At 37.1% G+C, this 19414-nt stretch overlaps 1 protein-coding gene across 12 annotated transcripts in view; it reads left to right on the forward strand.

Moving 5' to 3' along the window:
* Nucleotides 1-19414, forward strand: part of PARD3 (par-3 family cell polarity regulator) — a 450332-nt gene that overhangs the window by 38966 nt on the left and 391952 nt on the right. For all 12 annotated transcript variants that reach the window (XM_086741984.1, XM_086741989.1, XM_086741987.1 and 9 more), the window contains exon 2: nt 8181-8282. In XM_086741984.1, coding sequence (XP_086598110.1) covers nt 8181-8282 — 102 coding nt within the window. The remainder of the gene's footprint in view (nt 1-8180; nt 8283-19414) is intronic.

Raw genomic sequence — 19414 nt, forward strand, 5'->3', positions numbered from 1 at the left:
TCTCAAAGTTGATTACCACATGCATTCTAGCGGCAGCACAAAATAACTTTTCCTTTTTTGAAAGTGCCTGACTTGAGCTGACAGCACAGTCCGGGCGCTGGCGGGGTGCTTGGGTGCTGGGGCTGCCCTTTGGTGGTGGCACCTCCTGGTGGTGAGAGGGCTGGGTGCTGTGGGGACATGTCGCTAAAGTCATCAGCTTTGACCATGAGCAATGTTTTCAATGCAGTATTTTCAGAAGAGGCCGCCAGGAGTTGTGTGAAGTGCAGCCAGGACCCTTGTCCAGACTCCACTGGGGAAGGAGGAGCCCCGTGTCATGGCACGGGCTGGGGCTGCAGGCAGGAGCCAACCCTGTGCTAGGTTAGCAGGGCATGGCCAGAAGATGGAGGAAGGGATGATGATCGGTCGATGTGTCATCCGTGCGTTAGTCCACATCCAGTTCTGGGATGTCTTGAGGCGCTTTCCAACCTGAATTAGTCCATGATGTTAGGTAACCATGGTTTGTGGAGACAATGTGAAATTTAATAGGCATTGGAAATATGCAGCACTTAGGAAAGTTGATTTAAATTAATTGGTGATATGATTTCTCATGGATTGGTATAGATTGCTTCTAGGTAAAGTGGATGAGTTTAAAAAAAAAAAATCCAGACTGCTATGATGATATATGGAGGCAACTCATTAATAGGAAGAACTTGCACATCCTAAGACACGGTATTTTGTCTAGAAAATTGTAGGGCAGGAAAACAGGAAAAGTTACCTCTAGGGTACCTCGAGTACTTCTCAGACTACTTTTCCTACAGATTTAGGAAATCAACATTTATTTTCAGAAGAGCAAGAGATTCATACATATTTTTTTAAAGTATATGCAAACTGCATCGTGGCTAATGGCAATTTTGATAGCAACCTTTTGCCATTTAAAGCAAGATCCAGTATTTCCTTGATGCTTTTTTGTACACGAATAGTAATGTAGCACAACTCAATATGTCGTAATGTTCCAGTGTTTTACTGACCATATTACTTCAATTCAGTGGGTTTTAGGAGACATCTAATTGCTGAAGTGGACTAATAATTGCCTCGTGGTTTTTAGCTATCAAACTTCTACGCTGGGGACTGAAACAGATAGTGTAATGTGATAAATTCTAAAGCAAATCACTGTTACTGCTGAAAGTGGACATGCAGGATGCATGCAAAAGGTAACATTTCCTTCCACTTTGGAAACACCCTTTCCAACATTTCAGTGTCTCAGGAAGAGTGATATTGGTCAGATGTTCAGATTTGGTTTTGGATAGATTTCTGCTAAGTTAAAGCCCTTTTAGCGAGGCTGGGAAAATACTGGTGAATGTAAAAATGGAACAAGACGCTTCAATGATCAGACTTGCATGTTTTTCTCTTTTTCATGACTGGTTCGTATCTGGGATCAGAATTTACCTCTTGGTTGAAGACATTGTGTATACACTTGTATGTTTGAAAAAAACTGAATCCCTGACCAAACCCTCTTTTAAAGGCATGGTTTGTAACTTCTGGGTGTGTATCCCTATTTCTTGATAATAAAAAATACCAATAAATTATCTTCAGCATGATACATCATCAGTCCAAAAAGCAGTTTGATAGGTTAAGAAACAAAAAGGATGAAAGGCACGAGGCGTATTTTCTACTGTACAGCGTTCAGCTATTTTCTGTAGTCCTCTTTAGTCCTGTTTTACTGGACTTCATGGGCCCAGCACAGGCCAAGGTGGAGTAAATGTGCTCTAAAATTAGTATGAGGGGAATGATTGCAGATGGAGTGCGATCAGGAATGGAAAAGGTAACTGTCCTTTCAAGTCATCACCTGGTAATTTAAGAGTTGTTACAGGTATCGGTTGCTTTCTGAGATCTGCTGAGCTACTTTCATTAATGTTAAGTATTTTGCCAGCTTGTGCCCTCGCAGAGACGGTGGATGTACTTAGGCTGTATCATTACTGCCAACTGTCCGTGATGCAGTATCGGCGTACCTTAGAGAGAGAGTGTGTTACACAGCAGGTCTTTGTGCCTGAAATTCAAGGAGACAGGCGATGGGAAGGAGATGCAATTCAAACCCAGGGACTTGTTCTTGCCAGCTTGTTGGGCTGTGGAATGTAACTGGAATCCAGCTGACACTGCGAGCCTTCGTGGCTTTCCTTTGGCACCTGACTGCTTGTTTTGACGGTTCCTCCTGCAGCACAGAGCTAGACAGGGAAATGAATGAATTCACTGGCAAATTTTCAGATATATTAGTTTTTTATTAACCATTATTTTCCTTTCAGCTTGTGTTAACACGCCCAAGTGCCATATGCTTCTGAACAGACAAGTCTGGTACACACCCCAGCCTGATGATCTAGTTGGTTTTGATCTGCGTGTACTCTTTTGCCACAAATCTGTTCTTAAAATACTCAGAACAGTGAAGATAGCCACGCACATAGCCATGTAATACTATATTTCAGATAGTTTTAAGCAGAAACTAAAAATATATACTTACTTTCCCTTTATTTCCTCACTTATAAATGACAAGTTACATTGGCACACTTGGAGCTGCTTCTTCACTTTCACTTGTCCTGGTGGTGGGTCCATTTTTCCTTTAAGAGTTACTGCACAGCTGTCCAGTTGAGAGTGTTTTAAAAAAATCATTTAAGGATGAATGTACTGAAAAAGATCTTAAAGCAGAAAGTTAAAAATTATATATAAATGATATCTAAATTTAAATCCTTTCATATCAGAAAGATGATCTCTGATAGGCACAGAGAGCCTTGGTGTGCTCAGCTTGGCAAAGCCAATCTGTTTTCTCCAGATACTGCTCCATGGTAAGAAATACTCTTCTTATTTTGGCCTGAACACATTGGAAAATATAGGTGTGTGTGTGGGGAAAAAAAAAAAATCTGATTTACTTGATGTGTAACAAATGGTAGTGGCTACTACAGTTAGTCTGCACCCAGCTGAAGTCTGCAGTTGGGAAATGTGTGTTGTTCTAGTCAAAGATAAGAAGGACAGACACCTCTTGGGGAGTGTTTGCTCTACTCCTCTGGTTGTGCTCTCTGGGTGGACTTCAAGCCAAACACAAGAAATCACCTCCCCACATGCCGCCTCCAACTATGTAACTGTAGCTGTGCAGATAATGCAGTCTTTTTGATGCTTTGGGACATCCTCCTGGTAGGTAGGTGAGACTGAGTCACAGCAGCAGGCATTATTTGTAAATACTAAGGATTGTAAGGCTTTTTAGGAACCTGATTTTCTGCTTTGTCTTAAATAGATAGCTCCTTCTGACTAAGAAGTTTGTGGTGCTTTCTGCTTGTGCAACATGGACAAAATATTTCAAAGAATATTTTTATTTATTGTAACTTTTTGTTAAACACTTCTATACATTTTTGGAAAGGGTACATTTACAAAAACTAAGACACCTATTTGGAACTAGAGGATGAGAAATCTTCCTATGCTGTTCAATAAGAACACACTGCAGTTTCCATTCCTAATTCTAGACATTGTTTTCCACATATGGTCCTTGTTTGCATTATATGGGAACATAAAATTGTTAGCTTCATAATATTGAATGATATTACTTAAACTAAGAGTTTTCTCAGTTTTTCCTCTGTTCTTTTTAGAAGTCATGTTTTACGGAATAAACAACGTGAATGGCTGCTTTCTTACTGCATTTGTAATGTGCTCTTGCTTCCACTCTTAGCACTGGTTTTCACTTAGCAAATATTTATCTTCCATTATAGAGGACTTTGGAGCAGAAAATGTAGTGCTCATGAATTTAAATTGTAAGTGCCTTTATAATCATAGTCAAGTAGAATAGTTAAATGGGCGTACACAGGAAACAGGAGATCTGACTTGCTTAGACTTGAGCTGAGTGATGCAATATTTAAATAAAGATATTATAAATCAGGTTTAGCATTACTTCTATCCTTGTATTCAATGAGGTGAACTTGCTAGTTCTTCTGCATGAACTAGTGACAAAGGCATCTATACAGCTTTTACAAAATAATTGCACATTGCTAATTTACACATTGGTGGAGCAGTGTTAGCTAATCAGTTTTCTATCAAAGTGTGTTTTTATATCTCTAAATGCATTGCAGATTTGGAGAGTGCAGTACCCTTTTACACAATCATGACAGTGAGAGAATATAAATGTGGCTTTGTTTTGTCGACAAAATGTGAAAATCTAATTGTAATATGCAAATTCAAATTTTGAAACAACAGGAAAGTGTCTGACTCTGGAATGTTTTCTTAAATCAGAACAACTCTCAAGCAGGTTTCTTGAAAAGCTTCCAAGTAATTTTAAAAATCTTGTTTAGTATTTTTTTTCATCTTTACAGAAACTGACTTTTGTAGACTCGATATATTTAGCACTTTTCTTGTTTTATAACTAGAAGACTTTTTCCTTCTCACTCATGTAAGTGCCTTGTTGCACATGCCCAGAGCAGACCACCTCTCTGTGGGTTAGTGTTGGAGCCAGTCCCTCACTTGGGAGATCTCACTTGAAAGCCCCGCGCTGTCACCGAGAGAAGGTGACCCTGAAGGTGTTTCGGGTGTCCTGAAGGAGCGATTGGACCAGTTTACCCCACAGATTAAGTTGTGTAAACTCCAGTAAACTCTGGTAATTGCCGATTTCCACTTTATGACTCAGTAACTGGTCTAAGCCAAGACAGTATTTTTGACTGCTTCAGAAAATGCTTGAAGATTGTATTACTGCCACTGCATAGGGCATTATGAATATCTGTTCACTGGCAGTGATGGAGAAATACAGCTTGACCAAGCTGTGAATACAGATACCCTTGTAACAACAATGTAGTAGTACCTGAATTCAAATCAGTGCTAAGGCTGGTCCAGTTTCTTTTGTGTTTAGCAAGCAGTGCAGATGAACTGACTCTTCTACAACATATGTTCATTGCAGACAGAACACAGAACAGGGATTTAAATGTGAACATTTATGCAGTTTGGGTGTTTCCATGTTGTTTGGTTGGTTAATGCATAGAAATAGTAATTAAAATTTGGCACCATAAATAGCTGCGGATTTTCTTAACTCTGTGAAATCACTAGCTTCCATGTTGGGTTTTTTTTTGTTTGTTTCTTTGTTAGGTTTTTTTTTTTTCAGTATGGTGTAACTAATCTCTAGAAAATGTGAGTACTCCCTTCTTCCCTAGATCTCTCTTCCCTCCCAACCCTTCCCCACCAAATCCTTGGTTTATGTGAAACATTTAATAGAGTAAAAGGGCCTCAAGAAAAGGACTGCACTGTGAAGTCTGCAGAGGGCTTTAATGAAAAGTTTCATTGTTATTTCATATTTACTTACCAAATCCTGCCAGAGTAAATTCTTGCCAAACTAGTCTTATATATTTCTTGTCTGGTCTTGCTAACATATTGTTTTGTATCAGGACCTTGTCTGACAGGAAAAGCGACCGGAGCAGTTCAGGCTATGGCACAACGAATAGGTGATGCTGAAAAAATCAAGTCTATCTAAAACTTGTTATGCAGTATCGAGAAACTTCTAAAGGAATTAATTTGCAAAAGTGATGTAGCTCATATATCAAAGCTATTTTTAATGTAGATTGTACATACTGAAATAGCACAATAGTGCTTTAGAGGTGGGCGTTTCTACTATTGGTTCTGTAGTCATGCGTGTTTTCTTACATTTGCCTTGGAGGGGGGGAAGTACTTCTGCTGGGAAGGAAAAAATAAGGATATGGGAATATAGAAGTTGTAGTTTCAGTCTGGGTGCTGCTTGTGTTGATGGATGTAGTCAAGTCACTGAGCCAGTGTTGCGATTATCTGTTTTTAATGTTTCCATTCTTCAGTAAGGAGATTAAGTGATGTGAACAAAAATGGTGAAGTATATCACATATGAGGGATCAGATTATCTTAAAGCCCGAAGTAGTTATTTCATTTCTGATTTTGTAGTGAAGTCTGGCTTATGGTTCAATTTAGACTTGGCTTTGAGATGGAATAATTAGCAGAGGAAACTTGAATCAAGTCCTTTAGGAGTGTAAGATGCTTCCCAGCTCGTCTGTTTGGTTGTGTCTTCAGAGCCTGAGTCTTCCCCGCTGTGTTTCAGTCTCTGGTGTAGATACAAGAGTCAGAGGAGATTTCTGTAATGAACTGGAGGATAAGGAAGGATCCTCTTTCCTTTTATTTTGAGAGCAAAGTTTACAAAGGCACCTTTTCAGTGGACCTTCTTTTACAACTTGTTTGTTAAGGAAGTTTGAAGGATTTCTGGTTTACACTGGAGACTTTTCCCAGCCCTGTCTATAAGTGTTAGTGGAGTATTCAAACTTAACAGAAAGTTTATCCTAGTATTTGCATAATGCACCTTTTTACTGAGTAAATTTAAATTTCTGTAATATGTAGCTATGTGTGCACCTCTGTATGTATGACAATGTGAATAGCGTAGTACTGTTTTTAATTATTTCTGAATTTTTTATTTAAAAAAAATAGATGCTGAATTATCTCCTGTAATGTGCTACAGCAATAAGTGCAGTTGGAGGGAAAGCCATATGCTAGGAAAACCAATTAATTACATAATAAATACTTGCTTAGAAGAAATGTAAGGTAATGATATTTAATACTTAGAGAAATCAGAGGAAAAAAAAATCTGTAATTTAATTTCTGAAATGACTAGCCTAATGACTGTAGAACATAATTCTGAAATCTGATCATCTGATGATGTTTTGCAGCAGTATTTAAGGTGGATGTACTTACACAAACAATGAAGTAAGTTTCATAGTTATCAGATTTCTCAAAAATCTTTGACCTATGCATGTATGTTGTGCAAATAAATTGAGTTCTGGGATATTAAAACCAAAATGAATATCCCTTGATGTTCCTTCATGCAACATGCTGTCCAAGATTTCATGTATCATATCCTCTCAAGATTTAAAAACACATGGATTTAGAGGAGTTCTGGTGGTCCCATTGCTTGTTGGAGGTTTTTTTTTTGTTTTATTTTTTTTAATGGAGGTTTTGAGGGGTTTCTTTTTGCATTTACTTGGGCATTTTTGTTTTTTTTTTTTTTTTTCCTTGGGTTTGGTTTGGGTTTGTTTTGGAGACTTTTTTTTATTTCTATTTTAATTTTTTTAAATTTTTTTTTTTTTTTTTTTTTTTTTTACTTCTAGTCACATACCTGAAAAGACTTGGATGCTAATTGCTGTTTTTAGGAAGTAAGGCACTTTGCAAGATGTTGCAAGCTTGAAGGTCCTCAAATTAGTCACTTTCTGCAGTTCTGCCTGCTCAGTGAAAAGCAAGGAAGCTCTCTTACTGCTAGACACTTAACAACAGCCCGGGGCATTGGCACTGTGATGGGGGAATATTTGAGGAGCAAGAAAAGATTATGTATCATGTTCAGGTTGTGTGTTTATGGTACAACTTTCCCCTGTTAGAAAACAAAGCTTTTAAGAACAGCACATTGAGTACTAAACAGCACTCGAGTCATGCAGCAATACGTAGAAGACACTTCATGGACACAGCCTTATTCTATCAGTTGTGGTTTCCTTTTGTATCAAAAGTAATAGTGAAGACTATAAAGCCAGTCTTCCCAGCTACTGGTAGACATATGTATATACACAAAACCACACAGCATATATATGCATATATATGCATATATGTACACACATATATATGTGTCTGTATGTATGTGTGTGCATGTGTATCTTCTTTTAATTAAAATGTGGAAAGAGTTCTTTGTGTAAGGTTTAGATGTCTCATCTACCAGCTCTACCAAAGAACTGGCAGAAAGCCCTTTAATGTCATTTAAATATTGGTTTGTACCCTTTATAGCTGTCCTATAAAAAGAAAAAAAAAACGCTTTACATCTGTCCTGTAATGTTTTGTGCCTATTGACCACTGTCTGATATACTTTATTTTGAGGATGATGTATTTTCCTTTTATGTAGCGTGTATATTCGGTAACACTGGGAATGCTGTTCCCCTACATGTCAGTGATGGGACTGTGACTCACGCAGAGCTGATAAAAGTGGGAAGAGTATGTATCTAATCTAGGGCGATTTAAAAAAAGAACTTTGGCTTTACATCTCAATTTACATTTATTTTCAGGAGTATGACCTAAATGGATATTTTAATGGTGAACATTTGTAGGGTTGTGATGTTAACTATAGGGTGAAATAACCTTTTTCTGCTGGTATGTGATATCTGAAATGATTTTCTTCTCCTTTTATGCAGGATCCAAACTACTGGATACAAGTACATCGACTGGAGCATGGGGATGGTGGGATCTTAGATCTCGATGACATTCTTTGTGATGTAGCCGATGACAAGGACCGTGTAAGTACAAATAGCTCTGAAAGCAGCTCAGTGTGCACCGCGCATTGGCATATCAGCATTCTATGTCCTGCACGTGTCCAGAAGTGGGAGTCCATACAATGATTTTAGATTTTTTTTTTCTATAGTTTGCTTGACAGACGTGAGAAGTATGTTACTGTTATGTTTGTCAAAAATTACATGAAATGTTTTATTGAAATAATGGATTTTCCATCCTTTTTGGTTCTTTAAAAGTTCAAGTAAGAAAAGGAGGCTGCAAGAATAAAAAAACCTCATACAGTGCAGCAATAATGCAAAAAAAAAAAAAATTGAATCTGTAAGTTCAAATTTTACCTTCATGTTACCAGTTGAATATGTGAGACGTACATGTTTTTAAACTATGAAAGGTTGGTGTATTGTCTTTCAATAATAGTTTTTGGAGGAACTGCTGGTTACACTTGAGAAAATAATTCTACACTGCTGTGTCTTGAATCCTTTCACTCTTTTTTTTTTTTAGAACAGGCAGCTAAGAGAATTTTGGTTAGTGACTCTTTATTTGAGGTTATAGAGACTTGTGTCTTTGAATTATGAAAGGGTAAGGTAAGAAACACTGGCAAACTGTAAAGTCGTATGTAAACACACCACTTTCTCTGCGAAGCTGCATGTGTTTGCTGAAGCTCTTGAGAGCATCTGAGCCTGATATAGACTTCAGTCTGGAAATGTGTTTCAGTACCCTGCTCTCTTCACAGACAGGATCCTTAATTGCCTCTGTTGGAAGCAACAGACACTCTGAAGGCTCCTTGAAAACTGGCCAAATGATGACTTTTAGGCTAATTTTTCAGAAGTAAATACTTTGCCTTAAGTTATTTGTTGTGACAAAATTTAATTGACATTGTTATTTCAGCTGAGACTTTATAAAGAAAAATTGTGTGAGGACTCTTGGGACATGGAGACTCCTCGCCGTCTGAAATGTTGGGATTACTCAAGCTGTATAGAGTAACAGCGTTGAGTTTTCAGGAATTTCTTCCATAAAAATAGTGCCCAGCTAAGATTTCATGAAAAGCTAATTAAAACCTCTACTTAGTTATCTCATATTGAAGTGCTCAGCTGCAGGATTAGTTTAGCTTTTGCTTACAGCCCTCAAGGAGGCTGATGCAAGTTGTCCCTATATACACATTTATGTGTATTTTTGTGTGTGTGTATATATATTAAACTTATTTGAATCATGCACTAAGCTCCTCACATGCTCCTCCCTTCAGAGGGAGAAGTTTGAATTCTGGTGACTTTAAGACCTCATTCTTTGGCTGTTACCTTGGCTTTCTGCCTTTGAGTGGGGTAATACCTCACAGTGAAACTCTGTGGGTGTTTTTATGTGTGTGACTAATAGATGGAAAAACTCAGAGTGCAACTGAAACAGGCAAGGTCATTATTACAATATTGTTTTTGTGTATAGATGGACAAGATACTGAGTAATTACTAGTATTTATTTCTCATTTGCCAAGCGTGTATCATCTGATTCTGTGAATCTGGCACATGTCTACTGATAGCACTTATCAGTTAAATTTCCTTTTTTTTTTTTTTTTAAAGCACCTTGTAGCATTGATTAGGAAGGTGCAATATAAACGTGTACTGTGCTAAGCTGCTTTAAATCCTTGAATTAATCATTCTCACTTGACCTTCACATTTGATTATTTTCAAGCATTTCAGTCATTAGTCATTGTTTTTCAGTTTCCCATCTTGAATTTTACAGCTCGCCTTCCTGGTTCCCTTTAGTTTGGGGTCATTAGCTTTGCATTTGATGCTTCCTCCATAGCAAGTGTATCCACTAGTTCTGTGTTGACAGAACCTGATAGAGCTCTCATTAATGCAAGGTTCTGAAAATATCTCCAGTTAGTGATATTTAACAAGATATTCTTAAGTGTATATATGTAAAAAAGCATTTAAACAGATGATGTCTAAACATTTAGTTAAATTATTACTGAGGTCTGTAGGATTAGTTAGACTCAAAATTAAACATTAGCCTGTATCTTTTTTTGAGCTGTACTTTTGAAAATCGGTTTGCTCTTATCATGGTTCTTTAGATGTAAGGATCATTCCTACAGTGATAAATGTAATTTTTGTCTTTTTTAATGTTGCTTTTATGCCATAATTGTTTGTACAGTGTCATATAAGCACAATACAGAAAGTGAAACAGCTAAGGACCAACTTGTCCTCTTGATGAATTTGTTGCTTTGTACAGTCAACTATATTAGTAAAATAGAACTCTAAGTAATGTGAAGAATATATTTACTCCTATTCCACTGTCTCCATGGAGAAAATATTCTATCCTATAACAAATACAAAGACCCTTAGGGACAGCAGCTGTTCTGAATGGAATAAGAGAAGTATCTTTGTGATGGTGTCCTTCACATTAAAATGCAGTATGGTAGGGGGACTTTATTTAGCTTCTTCAGTCCCTATATTTTAGTATTCTCTTGTCACTTACTAAAACAGAATGGATCAATAAGAGTTAACCAGTTGCTCTCTGGAATAATTTGTGATCTTCAATGTTGTTCCCCCTTAAAAAAGGGAGAAAAACATGAAACAAACTACATGGGAAATTGATTTTACTAAGCTGTTTGTTCCTTTTTGAAACAGGTTTTCTTAAGCCCTTTAACATAGTTCATTGAGAAAGTGCATGATGCATTCTAGCTTAGCTGGCATGCAACTTCGACATTCGTATTACACAATAGCAGTACATGTGAAGTTGCTGATGAAGACTTGGTCAATGCAGTTAATGGTTGTAACAATATTAAACCAAAAATTAATACATGCTCATCTAGATATTTTTTTCCTTGGAAAACTTTTTTTTTTTGTGATTGATTGATTGAAGTGCAAATCTTGTCCAGGTTTTATTATGGAAAGATAATTTTCAGTAGAAATATATCAATTTTTTTTTATATTTATCTCTCTCTTTCTCTCTGTATGCATGACTACAAATGGATTGTCGTCTTTGTTGTTTTTGAAAAATATTTGGCTACAAGAAGCAAGAACTTGTTTTCAAGTAGTGGCGTCCATTCCAGTCCTAAATATTAACATGTTTGGTATTTTTTGAGGAAACTCCTAGAAAAGCCTGGGCAGATGAATATCCAATATCTCATTTCCAGAAATAAAGGAGAAATTATTCCTTTTAACTTGCTTTTAGCAAACTGCATAACCTATTTTTGTTATTTTAAAAATACAGATTTCTCATGCATTTAGTGATTAGAACAATATTTTAAAGATAGGTTAACAAACTGATTTGTTTAGATTTCTGTTACTTACAAAAGTAGCCCTTCATTTGAAAGCTCTCAAAAAACATATGTCAACTTGACAAGTTTCCAGCTTGATAATAACATATTCGGTGGCCTCAGTTCAGTTCTTAGTAGGCAGACATTCTCAACAGCAAAAAACCCCCAACCAGTTGAACAAAAAAAAAAACCCCAAAAAAACCCCCAAAAACCAAAACAATCATCCTTAGCCATGTTTTTTTTTCCTGGCAGACTGAAGCACATAAACGCTACAGTGGTCCTCATACTTTGGGTGTAATATGAAAGTACTTATTCAGGGATCTCATAGGCTCTTGTTTATCCATGGAAGAAAATATTCAGGAAGTTGTTGTGTAATCTCCCATTTTAAAAGTACATGTATGAATATAACTTGCTCCCAGGTGAATTCTCACTGGAACAGTCACTTGTATTTTGCACAATTAAGAAAAATATTTAGTGTACAGTTTTATGTACTTTTTTTCCTGTATAATAATACTCAAGCTGCTGCTCAGTGAAAGCTTTGGAGATCAGAATGTATATGTTTGGTGTAGCTACATTTCTAAAACATTAGACGCTTTCTTTCCCAAGAGAACAAGGATCTGCCATTAATAGCCACTGGTTTTGTTGAGCAGTTGGGCAAATAGAGCTAGTTTGAAACAATGTAGGGTATGAACCTAATGACAGTTATTCATCAATTAATTTGCCCAAATGTATTACATTTTTGGTAGCTTGGGATTAGCAATCTGTAAATGTAAAAGCATCAGCATCTTGTAATTTCCTTCACCACTGTCCTAATAAATTCAACAGTCCAGTTCTCAAAAATAACCACTGTATTTTGGTATATGCTCAGAGTTACAGCCTGGGTTTTGTTCTCTAAACTAGGGAATGGACTTTTTTTTTCCTGACTTACTTTTTTCAAATACTCAGTCAGCTCTTCATTCTGATTCATAGTTATGCCCACTGAGCGCGGAGATAAAAAACAGAGGAATACGGTTTGGTGTTGTCTGGAGTGGAGTTTCATGGTTACCACAGTGTTTGTGTGCGTGGTGTTTAGTATCTGGCCCAGGTCAGACCAAGGTGATGTTGGTGCTTGCTGCTGGTTAGACATACTTTGAACCTCCTAGAAAGACGCATAAGAAGCTGCTGTTTTGAGTGGAATACTGTTGGTGAGAATAGGATGGAGACTCGTTTCATAGATATGTGCTGAAATGGAATTTTAAAATATTCATGATCTAGAGTTAACTATGTTAAATAATCAAATTGCTGTTGAAATTCAGTGACATCAATTGCACTTTATTTGCATCCACTTCTACAGACCTGTGGAGACTCTATTAATGTTATTATGAATTTAATGCCCGCTTGCTTCCAGCATAGTAGGAGAAAGTCTTTGAGCAGCCTCTTCACATAATATGAAGGCATATTAGGAGATTTCCCAACGGAGTGGAAAGGAAATGGACTTTGGGTTTTGTGTTAAACATATGGTCGATTCTAAATAATCCTGTTGTCTTGTTTACTTCCTCTTGGAAAGCACTGTTGAGTTAGAGGGGCATGTGATACACAAAATGTGGGTTTGGAAAGGATGACTGTATTTTGTTTGTAACAACTGTTAACTTGAAACCAACATAAAAATAAGTGTATTTTGAGCAAATGCATTATCATGTTAAGGTTAAAGGCTAGCTAAGGACTGGAGAGCTGTGATTACAATCTCTCGCTGCTACTGATTTTTGTATTGTCACTCTTATTTTTAGGGGCAGTTACTCAGGGTCTCAGATCTATAGTAAATTCTGGGTAGACCAGTGACTGTGATGCTGATAGAATGAGATTCTGGTAACTGTGTCTGTTCGTTCTCTCCAAAATGTTAAAGAGCTTCTGAACTTGATGAAAGTTGCACAGATACACTTGTGTTATCTTTAGATTTCCATCAGCACAAAAGCAGAATACTCAAAGTAGTGTTGTTTGTTCTAAATTTGGGTCTCTCTCTGCCTCATTTAAGAAAACTTAAAGCTGAATTTACATTTTAATTCTCTTTGACTCTGCAACTTCAGAATTTAACTCTAAAACCATGAACAGAGAGAAACACAACTTGTTGTACTTCTAAAGTTTTTTTTCTGCCATTAACAGATTAAAATCCTGGAGTGAATGAAAGGTCCAGTGTAGCAAATCTGACAGCAAAACTCAAAAATGCAAAAAAAAAAATTAGTCAAAAAGATGTTTCTTAGTATTTACAATACCCTGATTGGTATGTCCTTCTTCCTTTTTCCTCCAAACTTTTCCGTCTAATTAAATTTCAACTGCTGCCATGATTATCTCTCACAATGTGCAGCTTCTTTCTTGTTCTATGACTGCCTTCCCTGCATCCCAGGAAAACAGGATGACCTTGAAACAATTTGTTGTTACTCATAAGTGACTTGGCAAAACACATTTTGAGCATAAGGCATTCTTTTCTTCTAACAGCTTAAAATAACTACTTGAGCCACTGAGCTTGGGAAAGTATTGATACTGGAAAAGAAACCTTTCCTATAACAATTTCATTATTATTTTCTGTTAAAAATCTCAAAAACTTAAGTTCAACAATGAGCACCTGATGTAATCTAGTATTCTGCAGTTTTAAAAATTTTAATTATATTTTTAGAGATTGACAATTTGATATTAACTAAATTTCTGACAAATTGGTGAAAACAGAATGTCTCTGTTTTAACCAGATTTTCTTGCATTAACACAATTGACTCATTATTACTGGGATGGACACATGATTTTTAGGTCTGTCTTGCTGATGGGTTTAAAGTAGAAAATCAAAGATTTCATGTAGTCTTTATTCCCAGCTGCTATTTAATGAAGACATATTTGGAAATAACATACTCAAAATATAAAGGTTATCTTCTGTCAAAGAATGGAATGAAAATACATGTAGTATTTGTAATAAACTAAGTTTATCTTCACAATATTTATGGATGAGACTAAAACCCATGGAAGTGAGGAAATACTGTGCATAATATATTAATATTGAAATGTGCATTTTCCAATTACTAAGAGATATTAGATATAACTAAATGTTGTCTCTCATCTGTAGCTCTTAGTTTTTTATCTTTTGGCACTGTTCTCCAAATTATTAATCTTGTTATAAATTATATTTTCTAGCTCTGTGAAGACAGCACTTCCGTTCATGATTTGTTGTTTATTTTTGGGATAAAATGATTTGTTGTTTATTTTTGGGATAAACTGCAATATCCCAATTCCTTTCCTGTATTACTGAAGTAGCCGTGTCAATGCACTAAGTATTCCCAGGTAGGAGAGGAGTGACATTTGTAAATTAGTTTCCATGGTGATCTGAAGAGCTGCACGTAAATCTGACTTGTGGAAATTGAATAATTTAGTAAAAACTGTTCTCTGAGGAATAGCAGGCTCGTGCATGCATGAATATGATACACTGGGGAAGACCACGACAGTGTTGTGAAGAAAGTCATGCCTCACAAACCTTCGCGTGTTCTCAGCAGAAAGTCAGACCTGAGCAACGGTATCTGGGTTAGTACAGTCAAAAACCCCATAAACTTGCCACGGGATAAGAGAAGGGGTCTTATGGACACACAACTGATTTGAAGATGGAGAATAGTGCGTGTATTGTTCAATATATTTGCAATTGTTCTGGAAAAAGGGAAAAGGATTTGAATACTGCAGTGACAAATTCCATTATTGTGTGTGAAACAAATGTTGATGGTAAATGCTGGTTTTTTGAAGGGTTGCAGAAGCATCCTGTGATACAGAGGGAGTAGACGATAACATGATGGATGAAATATAATTTTGGCAAATGGGATGTGCTTTCAGAGAGAGACTCCTTTAACTGAATGCACAAAATAATAAGTTCTGAGCTAGCAATTACATTTGGGAAAATGTTTTTTATTTTATAGTAGACATGTGCAAACGTTGTCTTACACTGCAAGGCACAGCTCTATGAGATGTAGTAAGATCTAAGAAGGCTTCCAGCAGCTTGCCCTTGTGTCTGCCTCTCCCCCATGTTGTCATCCCCATCCTGCTGCTTACCTCGTGCAGGCTCTGGCACATTTTGGACCCCATCTCTTAGTAGATTTATTCTCTAAAATGGCAGAACACTCCTCCTTGCAAAAATAACTGAATATTTTTCTGCTATTTAATGAGCATCGTCAGTTCACCGAAGGATCTGGCAAGCGGAGGAGGAAAGACAGAGAACTTCACTGCTGGAAGTGGTTGAGGTGTGAAGGAAGAAGTAAGAAGAGAGAGACTGGGAACTGAGAGTTCCAGGCTGAGACATTCCCTTCCAGTTCAGCAAGGCTGCTGGTGGCTATGGAGCTGCCAGAATGGTCCCTGTGAGAAAGCAAGGGGTAGAGAATGGAGTGGGTGATGGGATCTTGCTGCTCTATGTGCTGGCGGTGAGCCCTTGGTGAGCTCTCTGCTTCCTCCAGCCAGAAACCAAGCAACTGAAAGATTTTGTGGTAATAGCAAAAGCACAGAACAAATGCCAACATTGATTCCAGGTAGAGATTAAAGGCTTCTCTACCAGCAGTTTCAAAATGGACCAGGACTCTTAGCTTTGAAAAAAAGGGTGGAAGAAGCAAACTGTAGATGACTGTAAAATTAGAGGTGACATTGAGGAATCATTCTTTGTCTTTTTCAGTGCAAGATCTGGGGGCATCAAATGGAAACTAAAGTTTTCATTAGTAAAGCAGATACTACCTTTTGTTTTCTAATTTGATTTTTTTTCAGTGCTGCAGATTCTTGTATTTAGGGACCTGTGAATAAATATAATCCAGACCTTTTTTTGTTTCTTTAAAGATGTTAAGGATCACTGTCCTTTTCAGTTTCCTTTGTAATTTACTTTTCTTCAATTGGAAATCCTTTAATTATCTCTACTTATTCTTGTTACATTTCTTCCACCTCTTTTAGGTCTAATGTGTTTTTTATTGAAGTGAAATTATCAGGATTGTACCCAGTATTTGATACAAGGTCAGACACATTTGAATGCATTTTTAAAGTTTATTTGGGCCTTTGTGATTCTTAATTGCCAATACTTATTTTTTTTTTATGCAAATAACCATGATTAGAGGATGTCATAAGAGTAGCTATCTGCAAAAGGCTTTCACACTTTCTTTGAGCTTATTTTTTGTGATATATCAGAATACTTGTGATTTTTGTCAAATGCTGCAGTTGCTTCAAGCAGTTTTGGAGGACATATCTGTTTCTTGAGATGTCATGGTTTAAAAGCATGCATAATGCTGAATTATCTGCTTATTTTTACTCTTCAAAAAGATGATGCTTGCAAATAATGGGAACTGGTAATTTAAGTAGAGTCTCAATTTGTGAGAAAGAGTCTCTTTAATCTAAACTTTGGTGAAAACCACAGAGTGTTGAAATGATGGTTTCAGTGTCTAATGTTAGTAACACTGAAGGTCAATATGCGGCTATGGATGCTGACTGCTACAATATTATAAACTCATCACAATTAAGAGATACTTTGTACTAAAAATATTTAATAATGGATTTTTTTTAATATCCTGTAATAATTACAAATTCACTGGTTAGATGTAGTTGTAGATAATATGAAGCAGAACTTTCTAGTTCTTCACAGTGTAAAGCTCCACAGAAATCTCCAATGAATCTAGAATTAGGCCACTATGGCTAATACATGCATTATATTCTGATAGCTTTTCATTAATTTTAGCAATATCAGTTTGTCCTAGAGGTATATTATTCATCCTACGACAAAGGAAGAAATTTCAGAAAAGGTCGGTTGTGGGAATTCATTAACGCACTGTTGCTCCTTGTGATATTGGCAGATCTTAAAAGAAATGCTGTTCCAACTTCACAGATATTTCCTAACAGAGGTGGTGAGACTTATACACTAGAGGACTGACCCATATTAAAGCTTAATTATAGTAATGGGTAATCCTGCAAGTATCAATTATTCACAGTTGTTTTGTATGTGAAGTAGCATCACGAATAAATTAAGGAAAAGTTTCTGGAGAAGACCCTGAACAATATTGTAAATTGGTCAAGATAGTTTTCCTCCCTTGTCTTTTAACCCCGATTTAAATCTGACAGCGTTAGGCTTGCAGGCGCATTCCCATATGCACAGCTTTGCGCTTTGGATATGTTTTGCTTAATGGAAATCAATAGCAGCAAGTCTTGGGGCTCTACACCCTTGTAGTCTTCCTTGACTAATATGTTATGCAAGGGAAACATTCCTACCTAAACACAGTCCTGGTACAAAAGTTGCAATCTCAGCTCTGTGATAAGATTCCCACACTGTCACTAGGATGAGAATTCATTAGCGTTACCCTCTTATCCGTTGATACCAACAGCTCTTAAGAGTGCTGTAACTTCATAGTTATTTCCCGGGAAGGATGGTGAGATTCATACATAGGCTTGGGGTTTGTTTTGTACTTGGCTTACTAGATAAAGTACCTCGTAAGTTTGTAGCATGAATAGTCTTTCTGACGAAGAGAGAAAAGGGAATATTTGAATTAGGTTAAAACACAGCCCCTAATGTGTGGGGCATGTACCTCATGCTAAAGGTTCCTTCAGCAAGTGCCTTGGATCCAAAGAGAAGAAAATAATGCTACCTTTTTTTGGGAGCTTTCACAAGCCTGGCTTTTCAGATACCTTCCCAGCAGCAGCACAGAAAGGAAGGAGTTAAGAAGATGCTTTGAACCCAAAGTCTTCTGCTTCATCCCCACACCCTGTTGGTGTACTTCCACACCCTGTTGGTGTGCAGGGAACTACCTTCCGTTCACCTTTAGCGTGCTCAGCAGGATAGTCACTACATTTTTCAGATTAGCATCACTGCTGAAGCCTGTTTGAGTTTATACAGCAAGAAGGAGTTCTGCCTGCTTTTCCATTACGTACAGCATTGCAGGACGATCGCCTTTTTACATTTGTACAACCTGTTGGAAGAACTGAAATTGTTCTAAGATGGGCTCCGTTCCTTGTGGGTTGCTCCACTTACAGGATTGAAGACTGTCCTGTAAGCTTGCTGGAAGCTTGATGGTACTGAGTTTTTATTTTCTTGGGACACTGTTTGCTTGAAGGTAACCATATTTTGGTGGATGAAATGGCAGACACATCTAAGAGGAAAATTACAAAGAAGTCGTCGTCTTTTTCATATGATCGCCGGAGAGATTCAGTGAAAGTTAGGAGACAGTCCAAGTCTCTTAGCTTTAAGTCAGCTACACTGGGCGCTCAAAAAAGGCAGACACAGAAAAAGCAGGTTTGTATTTGGATATTTCTCAAAAAAAATCCTTTCTTCCTGAATTCTTAAAAAGAGAGCAAAACTTGCTGTGTTAATATGAAGTGGAAAACAATCTCTGCTGATTTGCAATCTGTACGTGAGTGTGCATGTGTGTCCATACAAGCTCGTGTGCAGGTAAAGCTGGATTTTTTTTTTGCTGTACTATATCTTAAGAGGTAGCTAAATTTGTGGTTCTTAATTTTACTGCAAGAAAAGTCTACATCTTCTCTGCTTTTAAGATGTGATTTATGACTTCTGTTTTGTCTCAGGAAGTTGCTCCTGTGCTGTAGTAGGTGCCCTGTGAGCTTTTGGTAGTGTGTTGTCTGTTGTGCTGAAAAACATGAGTACTGAAACTTTTGAAATTATTATTCGGATTACAACTGTTTCACTGCTCTTCTTTATTACTTTTTTTTTTTAATGTTGAAATGTACCAGACTGAGAGCTTTAGGGAGTGAAATATTTTATTTATTCCAGAACAGGTAATGCAAGTCAGCAGCAGCACCTGTTCTGGTGGGACCAGTTCTTAAGGTTAGAGGGCAGCTTAATGCCTTGGCAGTGCTGCACCGCCATAGTAAAAGACTTTCATACACAAGTCTTTATCTTTTATAGTT

The sequence above is a fragment of the Chlamydotis macqueenii genome, chromosome 2 (genome assembly GCF_036417535.1).
Source record: "Chlamydotis macqueenii isolate bChlMac1 chromosome 2, bChlMac1.mat, whole genome shotgun sequence".
In the NCBI taxonomy this organism is placed as follows: Eukaryota; Metazoa; Chordata; class Aves; order Otidiformes; family Otididae; genus Chlamydotis; species Chlamydotis macqueenii.